Raw genomic sequence first — 15,577 nt, 5'->3', positions numbered from 1 at the left:
AACGGGCAGAGCGGTAGCAAAAATAATTCAGCAAGTCAAGGAGATAGATCGATATCAATAGAGAAGGAACACCAATTTTCAACCAACGAATGGAAGCTTAGATTGATGAAAAAAAAAAAGTAAGCACAGAAGGAATTGAAGTGGACAGCAAGTGCAGACATGTCATCAAATCAACATGAAGGAATTCGCCTGTCTACTAGACATTGCGTAAGGAAATAGTGAGGCGCGCAGGGGCGAAGCCCCTAGTGTCCTAAAACAAAGTCCTGCAAAATTTCTAGTTAAATACGAGACATTGCTCGCTAATAATTGAAAACGCAGAATATCTTACTGCTAAAGATTGTTTGATATCCGAGGATTGTTTATAATGTGGCCTCCATTTCTTGGATAGGTAATGTAAATGAGGGAAAATAATATGGATTAGTGTGGAATAGGCATTTTTCTTTATTGGAGATTAACAAAAAATTCAAGTTCAACTTTCCAGAAACCTCTTATCACCTCAAGTTCACCTGCCGCTGTAAGAATCTTGTATTACTGTCAATCACAGCGATATTGTGCATTCAAAAAACGGTGCAACGAAACTGTGAATGATAAAGCGATATCTTTTGACAACTGAAACATTTATTACACAACTTATATAATTACTGTTAATTCATGAGCATAAGAAATCCCATTTGCACTTGATATTTGTTTCTTACATAAGCTGAACGTACAATCTATTCGGATAAACTTATTTCGACCAAAGAATTTTTAATTGACAGGATTAATGGTTATTCTCGATAAATATAAAACGCGATTGTCTCTAGATTGGCTTTTAAACGAATTACTTTTCTGATGTCAATTACATTTCTTGTGTGGTATAAGTTGTAATCGCGTGAATTCAAATTTAATTGACTATAATTACAGGATTGAGTGCAATGAAAAGACGAGTCATTTATAGAATAATGTGTTTCAATTATTTTTCTCGTCAGACTGATCATTCAATTGACATTAACTTAAGTTGAGACCAAATTCATTGACCAGGAAAAATATATCATATTCAGCTTGTACGACATATTCACATTAATTGAAATTGGGTGAGCATCAATTCAGTTTCATAATCATTTATCTGTATTAAATGTAGTTGAACGATATTTTTGTTACAATTACTTCAGTTTCAGTATTTTCTAATCTTTATGATCGTATGAAGGTGATATTAGTGATATATCGAAGAAAGCTAGAAGTAATTGAATGATTCAAAACTTGAAAGATTTAGGGTCAAAGCGAATGTTGACAAGTATGGAAAGATTAAAAAAAATTTTTTTTTAAGTATCCCTGCTTATGTCCATTTGTTTCACTTTTACATTCAACTCGCTTTCATTTGCTGTGATATTCAATTCGGCATAGTCAGCTGCTATTTGATCGTTGTTGTGTATAGTATAATTACTTTCTATACATCCTCAAGGACAACACCCTTCTTCTTATATTGTGACGTACGCTGCAGACAGTCTGTAAATTGGCATACACTGCATATTCAATAGCCTGGCACTTGAATACTATTAAATACTTGCTTACTGAATTGCCTGATATTGAAGACTGACGAGATCAAGGCTGTCGACATAATCAGTGCAGTAATAGTTCTCGGATCGTAAGTATAGTATAGTCACTTGTTATCACGATAGAAGAAATTTTACAGCTACCAAGAAAATCAATTTGTTAACGAATTCCACAATACATTTTTTCCAGAAGGCGCATTGAAGTAGGTTGCCCATTTTTTCCGTTACAGTGAGAGTTTTTTTTTTCGGGATTTAATAAAAATAAAACTGCAATCAATTACAAATTTTCACTAATATTCCACTAATTTCCAGTCCATATGCACTGACTTTCGCCAGTGGTATACTTATAACTGATCCGCATTCAGAGAGAAAGATAACAATTGATGAAATCAAAAGTGGTCAGTTTCAATCGCATATTGAGTTAGCATGCATGCCCCATATTTAAACTTTCCAACTAAAATCATTGTCAATATATTGTGAATTTGAAATTTATGACAGTGAAATTATGAATCCATTATAAGAAATTTTCGTTGTATATTACAGTGGACTGAAAGTATTGAAAAAAAAAGAGAGATTGAGATAACTTAGCTGTTTAATTTGAAATTAAATTATCCACGACATTAGCGAGTAGTTGAAATTATGTGACATCGATTTTAGCCTCATTACTAATGGAACTACAGGAAAGCAAAGGAATTCTTGAAGCAGAAAACTAGATTTTGTTGGAGCTGATTCACTTCAATCCGATATCCCTTATTTGTTCTAAATACGATGATTTCAACAATATCAATTTAGTTAGTTGGTTAAAATGATTTAGTCAAGCGAATTTCTTGATTCAACTAAAGCCTTTCTTGTCGCAATAGAGTGAACTATTGATTCGAGTGAACTTTTTGACGTGTTTTCCTAATTGGATCAACTCAATACCATTGCATTCGAAGTTGATGTATTTTTCCTCTAAGTCGCATGTCCATTGACAGAAACAATTGGGTTAGGTTAGGTAAATATACTTCAAGTAAAATAAATGCATGAATCTAGCTAACAAAAATTTAGATCGATTAAATGCCATACTTTCTTATCTAACTGAAGCTTGTTTGGCGTAACTGGTTGAATCAGTTGCACTAATTTATTTACGAGGTAAAAGAAAAACCACATGCTTGAAACAGGTAGAGAGTATATTCGGCGTAATTATCGGTATGCTAGTACTATTAACGTCCGCTAGGCGGTGAACTTTCTCGCTACGGAAATAGCTTCAGAGATATTTATAAAGTCGGGTAGTCCGCTAAGCAGATTCGGGCAGATTCGGGGATGACGTGAGATAATACTGTCGGTAAAGATGTAACAAATGAAATTTAGCATCTATTAGCAAGGTGTTGACACGTTGGAATTGTGATTAATAATAACATTAAAGAAATACATATATATGGCGCATGTGATCATAGTAAACATCTACGCACACGTCAATCTATCGAGTTAAAACTACTAACTTATTCAATAGGTTGGCCTGGCTCTAATGAGAGTCGGAAGCCCAGCCGTTAAGGTGCGTCGGATAAAATTTTGAGTTATTTCTAATACACATTTTGTTGATACAAAGTTCTCATAATCGCAAGGAACTCACGCCGTGCTATCTTGACTAAAATGATCGTCAACATGATTATTCAAAGGCGGCTTGATTCGATTCTATATTATGTTCTCATATGTATTTCGCCCGATAAAGATATTTTGTTGAATTAAAGTATAAGTATTGTGTTCGCCGTATTTGACTTAAGGATTAGTTGAATCAAGCAAATATTACTTGACTTGAATTATCGTTTCCCTCCGTGCAGTTATTACATATTTTTACTCAAGACCCACTTAAGGCTCCAGAAAGTTGATGTTGATCTAAGAAGGATTATAGCACTCGGGCTTATTCACTTGTTGGATTTTTACGGAGTTATATGGGATCTTTCCCCTTTCTGGATTAAAAATTTTACTGATTGTTTTCGGGTCATTTCATTTTTTGTTCTGAAAAAAGTGTTTTCTTAAAAATTTGTACACATGTTCAAATTTTGCCGCCATACGCAATGACGTTGTTGGTACGGCCCTGGGTGCAGAATGAAAGTGAGTTTGATAAACGTGACTAGCAAAGCCAGTATGTACTAGTATTTTTTTTTGATTGTGGCACTCGTACAATATTTTCTTGTAACAACTCCGATAATTTGAAGTTAGTGTGCAAGAATAAATTGATGTTAAAATGTTCTTTGAATGACTAATATATGGTAAACTAACGGAGCAGAATTATTATTGCAATAACCAAAATATGTAATATTTACAACTATAATCACACTAAATAGTTATACTTATATCGCCACAGTTTCTTGTAATTCCAATGATATTCAAACCGTACAAATTTCACCAGGATTTTCTAGCAGCTATAAGAAATGAAAATTTGCCTAATGTAATTTACTTAAGACCGTGTAAAAGTTGATTATATTAATCATTCAAAATATATAATCACTATAAAGTGTATCTGATCCCAACATCGATTTGGCAATCACGTAACGAGGTAATATATTTATCGTTTGTACAACGAAACAAAATTTTGGCAGTCAATTTTATAGTTCGGAGCAGTTATTCATTCCTCGAAAAATTTCAAGACCACTTTCAACGGATAAAGTGTATTAATGTTTGGTATTATAAGCTCATGGAAGAGATTTATATGATTAGTATGGATGATATAATGATACAGTGTTTTGATTAAGATTCTGCGATGGCTGCAGGTGTAAGTTATTCCTGACTACAACAGCAGATATAAATGCAAATGTCACTAATCTCTTTATGAATTAGACGTTATGGTTGAATTTTTATTTGGAATGCGTGTCTTCGTTTTCAAGAAAATAAACGCCCACAAAGAATCGATCAGGCGTTTCAGGATCCAACAAGTCTATAAAAATTTGTCATTCATTAGAAAGTCTAATTTTGCAAGTATCATTCTGCTGATCTAACAATAAGTTGCACGAAACCACCACTTGTCAGTGTTGGTTCACATAATCGCTGTGTAAATTCAGAATAATTCTAGGTGGTGCTTATACTTGTTGCCAACCGACTATTTTTAGTCGAGACTTTTAAACAGGGAATTACATCAAGCTGCTGTATGACCGCAGAGCCGCGCATACTCATCCTGCATATTACACATCGCCTACCGGCGAAAATGTTGACTTACGAGGTGCGCAAAAAAATTACTACCATTAAGCAAACATGTAATTTCTTTTCATACACCATGCGTCACTCACACCGTTAATGACGAACTTCATTTCGAATTGGCTAGTAGGCGGTAGAAGATATTCATCAATGATCAAAGTTCGAGTTAATTCATTAATGAACAATCTATTGCCATTTGAAATTTTGCAGACAAACGTTGTTCAATATATTCGACCCTTGGAAAGCTTCATTGTATGAGACAACGGTAAGTCGATACCATTATTATTTGGTTTTTTTTTTTTCAAAAAAGCGGCTGGTATTGATTATTAGCATTTCACGACACCTGGCTGCATGCTTGTGTAATACATGTACTGTGTGTATATTTGCTTTTGGTGACGCTCAATAAATATTAGTCAGCCAGGGTTTCGTGATACGTGCACGAATCTTGAGCTGTGTCGGCATACAAGTGTAAAAATATAAAAGAAAAGGTCCGCAATTCCACACGTGAAAATGGTCATATGTTGAATCATAAAATGTTTTGAAAGAGTTCGGCATGTAATTTATTACATGATTTATCTCATAAATTCGATAAAATATATAAGAAATTACATAACAGATTACAAAGGTACGAATCATCAACTGTGTAGTGGGATGCATTATGATTTTTGGTCCAGTATATCTGTTGATTCGTATTTTTGTAACTTACATATTGTGTGATCTCTTATATATTTTAATGGCATAAAAAATGACACAATAAATTACAAAAGCAAAATTCGTCAGTTATACGAGATCAAGATATTTTAGTGAACTTATAAGATCAAATCATGTAATAAATTGAAAGCTAAATTCTTTCAAAACATTTTATGATTCAACACATAAACACTTTTAGTAGGGTCGCGATCATTCAACGGTTTCGAGGGTCCTCAAAGTAGTTTGGATCACTTGTTATTGCGGTACCGACCTTGATAGCGGATTAAAAAATGCAGCAGTTGCCATGCAAATACAATACCCGGTTGACATTGAGTTTAAAAAGTGTGATCATTCGAAGCGGAGGCGAAAGTCAGAATTACATCGTAACACCTACCTCACAATCAGTCACGAAATCGGTAAAGTGACGAAGTTAATTAGCTCAAGTTTAAAAATGAGGAAGAAAGTGCAATTCAAGCATTTCGACGATTTTTCTCTCCTTCTCTTGAGTGTACTTTCATTTCTCTTGCACCGATTCTGGGTACAAGGTGCAGCCGATAAACACGCGGCAGCTTCGCAGTTTGATAAGATTCTGGACTCTCCTGACCTGGTCCTCATCTCTTACGGCGACTGACCGAGCCGACGAGAAATGTTATACGAGTGTGGGTGCGAGTGTTCTATGAGTCACTCGATTCAGTCTGCAACGCGTCGTCGACAGTCAGTCGCTAGAGTAAGACATGGGCGAACCAGTTGTGACCGTGAAGCAGGGCCACCTTCGAGGCCTCGAGACCGAGAGTGTCGCCGGAGGATCCTACCTCTCCTTTAAAGGCATTCCCTACGCCGCGCCGCCGGTCGGCGAACTCAGATTCAGGGTAATTAATTCAATCATCCAAGTATCCAAAATCAGGGACTGCATGCATCGAGTATTTGGAGTAAAACTGCTGGGCATTTTTTTAGTCGAAATTTTCACATCAGGGTAGCGTATATTGTATACAGAAAACCAGTTGTCACTTTCGGAATTTCACTATGATAATAGAAGTCAGGTATACGGTACTTAATTTATTTATCCCAAGTACTCAAAATCGAAGAATGCATCGTATAAGTATCTAGAGTAAAATATTAGAGAAGTTTTCTACGGGAATTGCTGTAATGCAGTACTGTTTATTTTACACGGAAAATTACCAGCTAGTTTTGGAAATTCACTATGATATACTAGATAGGAGTTTGAGCAGAAGTTATAATCAAACCTCATAGTGGTTTGACAACCAGAATGCTATAAATCTTTCCTGTAACTCATACCAGTGATCTCAAAGAAAGGCTTCAGTGTCTATTTGTGAAGGTTTTGGCTTACGTTTGTTGGGTTGTGTTTTGTTGCTGCTAAGGTTGAAATATCATGTCTGGATCATGACTAATATAAAATGGAGACAAAAAATTATGTCCTTCTCTTGACAACATAAGCTGATTGGCACGATAGACGGTTTTGATTCAAGTCCAAGGAGGCGGTAAAATGTAGTCGTAGATGCGTCGTCGAACTTTTGGAAATCGATATATTTAATACAGCCGCGAGCATGATCAGGATTGAATTACCATTTAATCAGATTTACTCTGGTTACATAGGTAAGAACTTAGCAATATAAGTATAGTAAAGAACCGATCGAAAGAAGTTTGCTTGAACTACACACAGTGGTTATTTATAGAACATATATTGTTAGCGTAACTGTGATATCTTAGATAGACATGTCTGTTCAATTAATTCCAGCTTATTTATACATCTAGCTATATTGAAGTTCTTTGTACGTACATGGAAAAAACGTGTTCAATTTACATGCTCAACGATATTTATAAGGATTAAAATTTTTTGAGGTAAAAACCAGTTCGACTGGGGCATTTGACAAGTTCAAAAAACATTTGCGAATGAAAGTTGACCACGTTAAAAAGTAATTCTCACTGTCATCCTCGTAATTTTTATTGCAGAGAAGTGCTATACAAGTACGGTCTTGCCCGTATAGATCGGATAGTCTTTTTTTTCCTTGTAAATAAACGTGATGAATTGGCTTTGATCACATAGATACACTATGTATGACGGTTTGCAATTGCAGTCAGAATTGTTTAATTTGAATCGTTCCTAACGAGGAGAGAGACAGGACAGCAATTGTAAGATTCGGGCATCTTTTTCGATTACACTGTTTACGAGATAGTAAGTTAAAAAATTAATTTCATTCGACTGTTGCCAGTCAATGCAACTATCTCTAAATTGGTATTTTAAAATGAAGAGCAGTTATTCGTATTCATTTCGAGATATTGCAGGTTTATCGGAAGGTCTTTATTCAATTAAGTAGATTACTCGGTTGCATAAATACAGCATAATACGTATTATTAGAAAGGCCGTCGCGTCTGATATTTATAACTGATTTGATGGTCAATCATATTTACATATGTATCAAATCTGTCCTTGCTGATTAAACTGTCAAATAAATACTTGTGAATGGCCGGTATCGTTGTGAGATTAATGCCACTGATAATACCTTCCATTCGCGTTGGTAGTCGATTCTTACCCATGGTATCGATAATCAGTATTGGTGGATCATCGTCGGTTAAATTCAGAAACTTACTTATACCTGCCTACCTACCTCTTTTATCCTGCAGGATCCACAACCAGCGGCGACATGGACGGGAGTGCGAGAAGCCTTCATAGAAGGGTCAAAGTGCGCTCAATTGGACATGTTTACCAAGACGATACTTGGAGATGACGATTGTCTCTATCTGAATGTCGCCACGAAGTCTTTGACAGGGTCACGGCCAGTTATGGTTTGGATTCACGCGGGAGCGTTCGTCCTTGGCGACGGAGGATTTGGGATGTATAGCCCTGATTATTTGATGGACTCGGGAATCGTTTACGTGAGCATCAATTTCAGAGTTGGCGTACTAGGTGAGTTTAGATGGGCAGACGGTTGGACGTTGTTCAAAACCACCGATCAAGGGGGCATTCAGTTGGGGAAGATGTAGATTTAGCAATGGGAAATCATATTGTAAATCGAATAAACTTTGGTGATTGAAATATTCTTTGAAATAACAAGAAATTCATCAAGATATTTGAGATTACTTCGAATCATTATAAATCACACGTGAAGCGTATTGGAAATCATGGAAATTGTTGCAAGTGTTGCGGTAGATAACGAATGGTTTCAACTCATTGATTTACTTTTCATCGACTAGTGATTTTCATTGAATTCATTGATGTTTCACTGTTCTACGTAATTTTCGGGGATTTCCGTTGTGATTACCTGTGATTCTGTCGAGTCTCTAAGCCACGGAGAATCGTCTGGAAAGCTCGGAAACTCGAGTTGATATTGGAAATGAATGAAAATCACATGATAAGGTATTGCTCAATGAAAATCACTTGAAATCCGTGCCGATGAATTGGAATCATTCATTCAATTTCCGTGAATGACCCCTTGCAAATTACTCGTTACGCATGATTGAACGAATTTTCATTCGCTCAGGATTCCTGAACCTCGACCACAAGGTGGCGCCTGGAAATATAGGTCTGAAAGATCAGGTGGCAGCTTTAAAATGGGTAAAGGAAAATATCGCCCAATTTGGAGGCGACCCGAATAACGTGACGGTATTTGGAGGCAGTTCCGGTGGTGTCTCCGTGCACTACCTGCTTCTGTCACCACTGGCTAAAGGTATGTTACTGTTTATTTGTCATTTGCGTTAGCACACGGCTGGTAATACCCGAACCACTTTTTCTGGTATCAAGGTCTTTTCCACAAAGGCATCATCCAAAGCGGGGTGGTGCTCAACCCATGGGCGAGCGTAACGAAGACTGTGGATACGGCGCGTCGCTTCGTCTCTACACTTGGAAGGGATATTAACGACCCCGATGAGATTGTCAAATTCCTTCGCACTATTCCAGCTCATCGGCTAATCGAAGTTCAGGAGAATATGCTCACTCCAGAGGTGAGTAGTGAGTCTGAAAAGCAGGCGATGCTGTAGGAATATTTTTAAATATGTCAAATCTAATTTAGTAACGGAATTCAGTGAACGAAGATGCTCTCACAATCAGTTGCGTTCGCCAAACGCATCGGTCTAGTGGGAACTTAGTGACATTGTGTATGAATCTGCTAAAACGAAGACATGTTGATATTCTTCTGTTTTCCAGGAAAGAATTAACCTTATATATCCATTTGGACCTGGCGTAGATGCCAAGAGCGTCGAACCATTCATGCCAAGGCCCCTTGAGGAAACTGCTGCCGAGGGCTTTGATGTACCAGTCATAATTGGATACAACAGTCACGAAGGAATCCTCTTCTTAATCGGTAAGTCGATTATTGATTAAGTAAATAGAAATACTTCAACTCATTCTTCGCATTTCACTGGCTCCGACATTGTTTGATTGCCTTCTAGGACTTCAGGATGAGGCGTACGCAAAACTCGATGAAAACTTTGAAATAGCAGTGCCCAGGAGCTTGGCGGCAAAGGCTCCGTCCAAGGTACCGGAAATGGCGAAAGAAATAAGAACGTTCTATTTTGGAGACAAGCGTATAACGAAGGATCTCGTCGATGAATACGTCCAATGCTGCGGCGACTTACACATTGTTGCAGGCATTCAAAAGGTAGTCGAGATTCAGATGGGGAAGAAGTCGCCGACGTACTTTTATAGGTTTTCCTACAGTAGCCCAACATCATTAGCCAAGACCTTATTCCAAGTTCAAATGAAAGGTAGGTGTGACAGTGTATACTCGATAATTTTGTCAGTTGTTCAAAGTTTCCTGCAAACTTCTTATTGAAATGCTTACTAATCTTACTAAATTATCTTCCATTGTATTTGCCCGTCATTTTCGCAGGTGCCATGCATGCTGAAGAACTTCAGTATATATTTTTCGCCTCTCAGTTCCACTATTACATAAAAATGGAGCCTGGCTCGACTGAAGTCATGCTTCGTGATCGATTCGTCAGAATGTGGACAGACTTCGCCAAAACAGGGTAAACGCGATTTTTTTAGCAATATAACTAATGACCAGTGAAAAAGTATTACGTGTTGCGTCTGTTGGTAGGTAACATACGTATAAAATTTTCAATCCATAGAAATCCTACGCCGGTAATCGATGATCTAATTACCAAGAAGTGGGAACCGATTACTGAAACAACCAAGAACTATTTGGAAATAGATACAGAGTTTTCAACTGGAATAAATCCCAATAAAGACATGTGGCAGACATGGAAACGCATCGAAGCCATCGCGTCTGATTAGTAGCACCTCAATCCTGAAAGTATTTGCTACAGGTGATTACTGACAAGCGAGTTTAAACTCATCGGAGTTCTCTAAGCTACCTAAACAGCAGCTAAGTAATTTTGTATAACTTACTGCAGATTTGCTTGAATATTGTTCATCTTATTGTCAGATAAAAAATATATGATTTTTGATATCACACCATTGTGGGCTTTCAAGTTGTTAGGGTTTAATATTCGCTGATGTATTTTTATATCGCCAGTATATACTGTGTTGTCTAAGCTTAAGTTTTTGTAACATGACTTATTTCGTAATAAAAATGTTGGTATCCCCGTCCAACGCCCATTGTAACCTTAGGATTTAGCGATTCAGACACGAACGCAAACTGATCATTTGCAATATTTCTCCAAACTTTATTTCCTGGAAAATATCAGTACTTGGTCGGTATTCTATTTTCCTACTTTATTCACGTATCATATGTCACGTATCACATATTTCTTATGTATAATATACGAATCTCGGCATTGAGATAATCACGACCTAAAATATGACCCTAATACATCACCACTTGAACTATGACGGCAATTTTAATGATATAAGACTTCCAGCTATCCGGGAGATAGTAGGATTAGGTAGGATTCTCGGAGGGGATCAGTACATTTAGAGTTCGGTGTGACCGCTAGACGGGGATTTAATATGAACAATCCTGTGGTTGAAGTCAAGCAAGGACTGCTCCGTGGTGCTACGGTAGAAAGTGTCATTGGCGGTTCTTATATCGCTTTCAAAGGTATCCCATACGCGGCTCCTCCAGTTGGGAATTTAAGATTCAGGGTGAGTTTCTTTTGTCTGGTACTCCAGAGTTCGGCTTTTGCACTCACCGAATATCAGTTTTAGTACAACATGAAGTTGAGTGTATGTATCTGAGTGATAATGTTCTCATACTAGTGACCTTTGTTTTTACATACACGAGATAGTTGAAACTCTTCACACTCGATTTTGAGGTATATAAACCTGATAAGTTGGATCGTGTCTTATTTTAATGAATTATATTACATTGTACAACATCGAGAAATAAGTAATTATTTATCTTTACTTGTGAAACTTTCGTTGTAGAAAATTATATGAATAACTTACTTGAGATAAATGGAAGCAGTGTATTAAGCAGTGATTTGAAAATCACGACATGTGGAGACGATTTGCAAAAAGGTTATGGTTAGGTGAAAACGGCAACCCATAGATCACCAGAATGATCGAATTTTACTATTCAGATCAGTTTCGTACTTTCTTTGAAATGAATCCGCGCAACTCATGTAAAATACGTTTCATTTGGGAATTGAAACGTGGCTGACTATTATTACCAAAACTGTCTACATACCATGACTATTAGGATCCTCAACCAGCGCATTCGTGGAAAGGTATACGAGATGCCTTGGAAGAAGGATCCAAATGCGCCCAATTCAGTCTGTTCACCATGTCGATAATCGGCGATGATGATTGCCTTTATCTCAACGTAGCCACACCTTCATTAGCAGGGTCGCGACCAGTCATGGTTTGGATCCATGGAGGAGGCTACTTCTTCGGTGATGGAGGTTCTGATGTCTACGGTCCAGATTATCTGATGAAGGCGGACGTTGTCCACGTTGGCATTAACTACAGACTCGGTGTTTTAGGTGAGTCCATATGCTTTGCCATCTATCCTAAAAGATTAATTTGCCATAAATATACCGTCCCACAAGGATTCCTTCAACTTGAGCACGAAGCTGCATCGGGTAACATGGGACTCAAGGATCAAATTGCCGCCCTGAAGTGGCTCAAGGAAAATATCGTAAAGTTCGGAGGCGATCCAAACAACATCACACTGTTCGGACAAAGTGCTGGTAGTGCTTCTGCTCATTACCTGCTACTGTCTCCACTTGCTAAAGGTACTTGACCACGTGTCGAGGAATTCGACAATATGCTTTTATGCGGTTCCATTTCTAGACTGCGTTGCGATTTCACATCGATGACATTATTTTGCGTTAAGGTCTTTTTCACAAAGCCATCATGCAGAGTGGAGCTCTATTGGCTCACTGGGCACACATTTCGGAGCCGTTAAAAATGGCGCATCGCTACATGGCTGCCTTTGGCAAAGATATAACCGACCCGAATGAGATCGTTGAATATCTTCGTACTGTTCCAGTTCGCAAGCTTATTGAGATTCAGGAAAAAATGTCAACTCCAGAGGTAATCAGCCAAGCATCGACGTCCTTGTAGCGTGTGTCAATGTTTTCACAGTCTATATCCTCACTCGAAAGAAACTTTATACGAATCGTCCTATGTTCCAGGAAAAAATGAATGTCTTAACTCCATTCAGACCCACTGTTGACACCAATAGTGCGGAGCCACTGATACCCAAGCCTCTTGAAGAACTTGTTCAACAAGGTTTTGATGTCCCAATCATCATTGGTTACACCACTCACGAGGGGGTAATTTTTTTGACGAGTAAGTTTACCGTGCCACGACATCTCAGATAACAAATATTCCCTTTACATTTTTCATCTGTTGTCTCTTAGTTTGCAATGTTCGTATTGGATTTCATCTTGCTTCTGAAAATGTATTTTCTAGGTGGATCGGAAGAGGTATATAATGCAGTTGAAAACAATTTTGAAGCCGCAGTGCTTCGAGTTCTTACTGACAGGGCGCCATCCAGGGTAACAGAGATCACTAAGGAGATTCAAACGTTTTATTACAAAGGAAAGCCCATAACCAGAGATCTCGCTACCAATTATGCTCACTTCGCTGGTGATCTGCATTTCGTTAAGGAGCTGCATAGAGTGGTTGATATTCAGCGTGAAAAAAACTCCCCAACGTATTTGTACAGGTTTTCGTACGATAGTCCTGATTCAGTGACAAAGCTTATTTACGGCGTGATTAGAGAAGGTATGCAGACAAGTAATTGCACTCTATAACTATACATTTACAAAAACAAGCAGATCCGGAAATTTATAAAATTATTTGTGTCATCGGATATCGTGAATCTGAATTTACAGGCGTCCTTCACGGCCAAGAGAATCAGTATCTTTTCTTCCCGAAGAATTATCGCGAGCATGTCAAAATGAAGCCAGGGTTTCCAGACCAGATCTTTAGTGATAAATTGATCAGGTTATGGACGAATTTTGCGAGAACTGGGTAAATACGACACGAATATTGAACTTTTTTCGTTACTGTCTCCAGTCGCGTGATGACTTTGGAAATTTGTTTTATTGAAAACTTTCTGCGTTTTCTGTTTTATTTATAGTAATCCAACCCCAGTAGTTGATGATCTGATTACTACAAAGTGGAAACCGGTGACGAGAACAGCCAAGAACTTCTTAGAAATCAATCAAACGCTCTCCAATAGCATGAACCCAGATGAGGAAATGTGGGAAATGTGGAAACGTATTGAAGCCATGATAGGTGGTCAGTAGGACTTTAATTCTGAAAGCATCTTCTGGTGACTGAAGCGAGAATTTGTGTTCCTTTGGGTTTTCCATTTGGGTGGACAACTGCTGACACACTTGATACTGATGATTTCGCCAAATCACAGTTGGACCTCTGTGGCTCAGAACGTTGATCAGAGAATGCTGTCGTATCGCGCCATACTCCAAGAAATATACACATGCGAAAATTGATTCTTGAGATGTTCTTTCTCGTACCAGCGTAACACTGACTCAAAAAGTCATTTATGTAATAAACATGTTTTCAGTTTCACCTTGTTTGTACGACTGAGGTTTAACTCTTGATTGGACGAAGAACCCAAATTAATTAAGTATTGGAGATGTTTCAGGATTGTAAATTTAACTGTACTCATTTGTAGGAAAACTTTACTGTACTATGTTATTATAAAAAATGTGGTCTCTCTTTCTTCTACTTTTCATACACTTGTCGATATTATATCGTACGTTACGATACGTGAGATCAAATTTCCGTAGCGTGCAGTATTTTTCGGTAAAAGGTTAAGTACTCTTATTGGATGTTATTACCAACTGAATTTTACCATTATTGTCCGTAAACTGATGACATGTGCCTAGTATTTTATTCGAAAAACCATAACAAGATAAGGTTTGACTTTTTATTACTTGAGTACAGTACTGCTACTTCGAAATGTCTTTTAATTTTACATAGGTTGATTTTCCATAGATGTAGGAACGATTGGAATTTAACCCTTCGTGGTCAGACGGGCTCAAAAGTACCACAACATCAACTTTCCAAGTAAATAAGAATGTATATGATCGCAGTGACCCAAAATATTCACGTTGATTAAGTGGGGATAACTGGTGCCTGATTGTGAGACTCTCTTCAGATTGCAGAATAAATGCCAATTTGGAACGCCCAATATCAAGCTGTTATTCCCTAAAAGTAAAATAACTCAACAAGTTTACCTTTACATTTTACCCAAAAAAAAAAAAATGGAACAAACCTGTTCTAGTCGAAAAACTCATCGCTTTTTTTACACCAAGCATGATAGTACAGTGTGAGTTTGCCTGATATTTTTGCGAAGGATAAAATAATCTTAAAAATTGGTTTTTATTATTATTCATATTATGGAATCGCCAACATTGATCACAGCATTCTGGAAAGTAGTATAATTTTCATCAGGATGTTCGTAACTTTGTGTACTTGGTACAGAGAAAAAAAACCAGAGAATAGAACAGAAAATACTGAGCATGTTAAAAATGCTGTTGAATTGTATTGGAAAGGTCGATGTATAGTTTTAAAACGAAAGTAATTACGTGACGGTGCCTGCCGTTTTAAAAAGGGTGATATATTTAAGCGCAAATCCTTAATGGTACATCTTTACAACAAGAAAAGCACCGTGCTATGCAAATTCTATTCGAATCGACACAGTGGCTCGACTGGAATCCTGCTCACAAACAACTCGCACCTAGAATCATGAGATGGAAAAAACTAAATCCCAGCATTTGTTTTG

General features: G+C 37.5%; 2 protein-coding genes across 3 annotated transcripts; both read left to right on the top strand.

The window, feature by feature from the left end:
- The first annotated feature begins 4,859 nt into the window (after positions 1 to 4,859).
- Positions 4,860 to 10,968, top strand: LOC138191236 (esterase FE4-like). 2 transcript variants are annotated; one of them, XM_069137686.1, is made up of 8 exons: positions 4,860 to 4,971; positions 8,040 to 8,322; positions 8,897 to 9,082; positions 9,157 to 9,356; positions 9,559 to 9,715; positions 9,804 to 10,118; positions 10,244 to 10,382; positions 10,485 to 10,968. In XM_069137686.1, the coding sequence occupies exons 2-8, from the start codon at positions 8,115 to 8,117 to the stop codon at positions 10,648 to 10,650; spliced, it is 1,371 nt and encodes a 456-aa protein (XP_068993787.1). In that variant the 5' UTR covers positions 4,860 to 4,971; positions 8,040 to 8,114; the 3' UTR covers positions 10,651 to 10,968. The 2 variants fall into 2 exon arrangements, with proteins under 2 accessions (XP_068993787.1, XP_068993786.1); XM_069137685.1 differs by lacking the exon at positions 4,860 to 4,971 and adding an exon at positions 5,978 to 6,265.
- Positions 10,969 to 11,104: 136 nt separating this feature from the next.
- On the top strand, positions 11,105 to 15,169 carry LOC124223297 (esterase E4-like). The gene is made up of 8 exons (XM_046635119.2): positions 11,105 to 11,460; positions 12,017 to 12,299; positions 12,366 to 12,551; positions 12,653 to 12,852; positions 12,954 to 13,110; positions 13,234 to 13,548; positions 13,659 to 13,797; positions 13,907 to 15,169. Exons 1-8 carry the CDS (start codon positions 11,326 to 11,328, stop codon positions 14,073 to 14,075), a joined length of 1,584 nt encoding a protein of 527 aa, XP_046491075.2. The 5' UTR covers positions 11,105 to 11,325; the 3' UTR covers positions 14,076 to 15,169.
- The last annotated feature ends 408 nt before the right edge of the window (positions 15,170 to 15,577 follow it).

This window comes from Neodiprion pinetum, chromosome 7 (genome assembly GCF_021155775.2).
Source record: "Neodiprion pinetum isolate iyNeoPine1 chromosome 7, iyNeoPine1.2, whole genome shotgun sequence".
In the NCBI taxonomy this organism is placed as follows: domain Eukaryota; kingdom Metazoa; phylum Arthropoda; class Insecta; order Hymenoptera; family Diprionidae; genus Neodiprion; species Neodiprion pinetum.
The sequence above is the reverse complement of the archived record's forward strand: the minus strand, read 5'-3'. Positions and strand labels throughout refer to the sequence as shown.